This window comes from Cokeromyces recurvatus (assembly GCF_025118155.1).
Source record: "Cokeromyces recurvatus strain NRRL 2243 chromosome Unknown BX663scaffold_2, whole genome shotgun sequence".
Classification (NCBI taxonomy): Eukaryota; Fungi; Mucoromycota; class Mucoromycetes; order Mucorales; family Mucoraceae; genus Cokeromyces; species Cokeromyces recurvatus.
In genome coordinates, this window is record NW_026251388.1 from 21,079 (window position 1) to 24,669 (window position 3,591).

The window sequence follows — 3,591 nt, forward strand, 5'->3', positions numbered from 1 at the left end:
AGTATCTTTAAAACAAATGCAATAAAAAGAAAAAGACAGTTATATATATAAAAGAACCATAAAAAGATAATAAACCAATACTATGTAACGAATGTTATAAAATAGAATTACATTTAAATATGCTGTAATGCCATGAGTAACTATGACAAAAAAAAAGTACCAAATATAGCCATTTTACTCGTTGTTAGTTGAAATGCATTTCTAAAAGAAAAGAGTATACTCTTTTATTATTATTACGTAATACCAATAGTAATGCAGAGTAATAGGATGTTTAGTTAGTGGTAGTATAACTCACTCGTTATATTATATTATGTGTTTCATTTATGGTAAGTTTAGACAGCAAAATTTATTGTATATATTAGGACTAGCGTATATATTTCCTTTTTTAGAGTAATAAAATATGATCAACAACACGTTAAAAAACAATAATAGTAGATCGCTTTATTACTACTTGCATATGATATTTATTTGTTGCGTTCATCTGTATTCTAAATAAATGATGGTAAAGTAAAATTTATTCCATATAACAACTGAATAGAATGATAAAAAGGAAGGAAGATGATACTAGCAGTAATTGAATAGTATATTTATTTATGTTATTTCCCGTAGTATACAATTTACTAAATCTAGAGTAGAAATCATGTTTATACCGTAGAAGCTTTTTAGTCTTACAAAAAAAAAAATAAAATAAAATAAAATAAAAAAATAAAAAAAAAAAAATAAAATAAAATGAAATAAAATAAAATAAAAAAAAATAAAAATAAAAAATAAAGGTACAGGGAAGGAAAGTAAATCATGTCTATGTAGGCTATATTTGGAGTGGTAGTAGCACATACTGCATAAAAAGTATAGAATTTAATTTGACACATTTCACCCTTATTTGGTATGCTTCTATCTTAAATTAGATAATGAACAATAATGCCAACGATAATACACTCTTCTTTAATAGTAATAAATTATATTATTTCATACAGGATAAAATGAATGACGTAATTAAGGGTCAATAAGTTGAACAGTAAATCCTTTTATTTATTTAATACGCGTATAACAACATATATGAATTTATTTTAGATTGATAAACATCTTCTTCTAAATAATCCAATCTCCGCAGTTGTTGTTGTTGTTTTTATTATTATTATTATTATTATTATTATTTTTGTTTCCGTTATAAAAAGAGCAGATTTTTATTTTCTACTATTTTTCATTTTTCTTTTAATATTATTCTTTTCATTAACGAACAAACAAGCTAAAGAAAAAAGGGGTCCTTTTTTTTTCTTTTTTTTTATATACATTCATTTTTTTTTCTCTTTGTGATTTTTTGTTGATCAAAAAATTATTCCCCCCTCTTTATACACATATTTTTTTTTTCTTGAAGAATGTTTCCGGTTCAAAGAGGTTTATACGGTCATCGATCAACTATGAGTCAATTTGCAAAGCCAGGATATTCATTCATGGCATTCGATCCTTTCCCTTTTACAAATGCAAATTTAACAGACTTTTCAGTTCCAAATAAATCACCTTTAATGCAATATCCTTCAAGTACAGATGAACTTTATGATCAAGAAATATCAAAGGAGTCTTCTAACAATTCTTTACCTCCAAAAAAGTAAAGCTATCATAAAATAATTCATTTAAAGAAAAAAAAATTCATTCAAACTAATTCTCTTTTTTTTTTTTTTTTTCTTCTGTGATAATTGAATCTAAATAGACCACTTACAAAAGCAGAGCGTCGTGCTGAGCATAACGCTATTGAACGCGCTCGTCGTGAAAACTTGAATTCGAAATTTCAATCTCTTGCTCAAGCTCTCCCTAATCTTATTAATTATCGTAGACCTTCTAAAAGTCAAATTGTTGAAAAGGCCTTTGATTGGGTTAAGCAAAGTATTTCCCGGGAAGAACGTTATCGTTATCAAATTTTGCAACTTCAAAGGGAAAATAAAAGACTGCTGGCTCAGTTAATGCATTATCAGCATCAACAACAACAACAACCAGAAGAAGGCGGACACGCTAAATATCCTATGGCTAACAACCCAATTCCAACTATTTGTACACCCCATGCCTCTACTACTACTACTACTATCATGAGTACTTCTCCTCCTGCTTCTATTCCTATGTATAGTAATTTGAATCCACCTACACCACCTCCACAATCTCTTACTTTTACTGCTACTTCGACTACTACTCTCTCTACCTCTGCTTCCCCTACTTATGCTCCTGTCAATTCCTCTATGAACGCCAATACGAATAACAATGGCTGGTCCACGAATCCTTACTTGATGAATCCTACTCTTCAAATGAACCACTACAATAATAGTACCGAAGATATTACAAAGCAGGACTTTGCCAATTCTAAAAGCGATGATGATGATAATACGAGTAGTGGAAATGAAGATGATACTGATTATCAATCTTCTCCGAATGGTATTTTGAATAATAATAATATTAAGCAAGCAGGGACTAACTAACTAACTTTATTTATGTAGCTTCTTACTTGGAAAATAGATCCCCTCAAAAACAATATGAAAAAGTAAATCAGAAAAATCTTTTGGTTAATGAAATTTATCGTAAGTTTCTTTATTCTTTATTTTATTTTATTTTATTTATATGTTGTATAAATAGCTGTTGGAGGTGAAGGAAATTTTCAGTCAACAGATACCCCTTTTGATTCACCCATTTTATTGAATAATTGGAATCAGTCTGGAAGATATTCTTCTCATTTGATCAATAGTGGTAATTTTGATCCTGGTTTAAATAATAGATCTACTCCAGCACAAATGTTATCTTAATCTTTCACCTTTCTTTCTAAGTTTTATATGCTTCTTTCTTAAACATTCCTTTGTATACATGACTTATATATACACATCTATATGTTTTTTTTTCCCCTTTTATTACATACAAACAAACAAACAAACAAAAAAAAAACAAAAAAAAAAAAAGAGAGAGAGAGAAAAGTTTGATACTTTTGTCTTTTATAATAATAGAGTGAGTATATAAACTAGCATATGGTCTAGTTATACTATTTATACATGTATACTCCATTTATGTAGAAAAAGCATATTGATTATGCTTTCTTCTTTTTTTTTTTTTTTATTTTACTTTTTACTAAAAATATACTTGAATTTTAACAATCCATTTGTATGGATACAAAACATATTACTTTTTTTGTCTTGTTGTTTTTGTTTATTGATCCGATAAGAGGTTTTAGTTTATAAATGTTTTTTTTTTATAAAAAAAGAAAAAAAAAAAAAAAAAAAGAAAAAAAAATTTATTTCCAACAAGCGACAAAACTTTAGTTTGAGATAAATACCCCATTTCCTTTTTTTTTTTTCCCGCAAGAACAGAAATGCGTTATTACTATGAAAATGACGCGTTTTAACATTAATGTATACACATATATTAATATGTCAAATTATGACTGTATTCTATATCCATATTTCTTATGTAAGCAAAACCAGTTATTCTGCTGTGACTGTAGTTGACTAAGGGAAAAAGTGAAAAGTTGACGTCGTCCAAAAAAGGCAAAAACTGTCTGAATTTAAAGTAACTCTACCACATAGCCGTCATAATGATGATTACGTAAAGTTCTAAATA

The 3,591-nt window shown here is 27.6% G+C and overlaps 1 protein-coding gene across 1 annotated transcript; it reads left to right on the top strand.

The window, feature by feature from the left end:
* The first annotated feature begins 1,231 nt into the window (after positions 1-1,231).
* BX663DRAFT_493954 (uncharacterized protein) lies at positions 1,232-2,908 on the top strand. Its single transcript, XM_051525427.1, has 3 exons — positions 1,232-1,606; positions 1,709-2,564; positions 2,620-2,908. Exons 1-2 carry the CDS (start codon positions 1,377-1,379, stop codon positions 2,463-2,465), a joined length of 987 nt encoding a protein of 328 aa, XP_051386819.1. The 5' UTR covers positions 1,232-1,376; the 3' UTR covers positions 2,466-2,564; positions 2,620-2,908.
* The last annotated feature ends 683 nt before the right edge of the window (positions 2,909-3,591 follow it).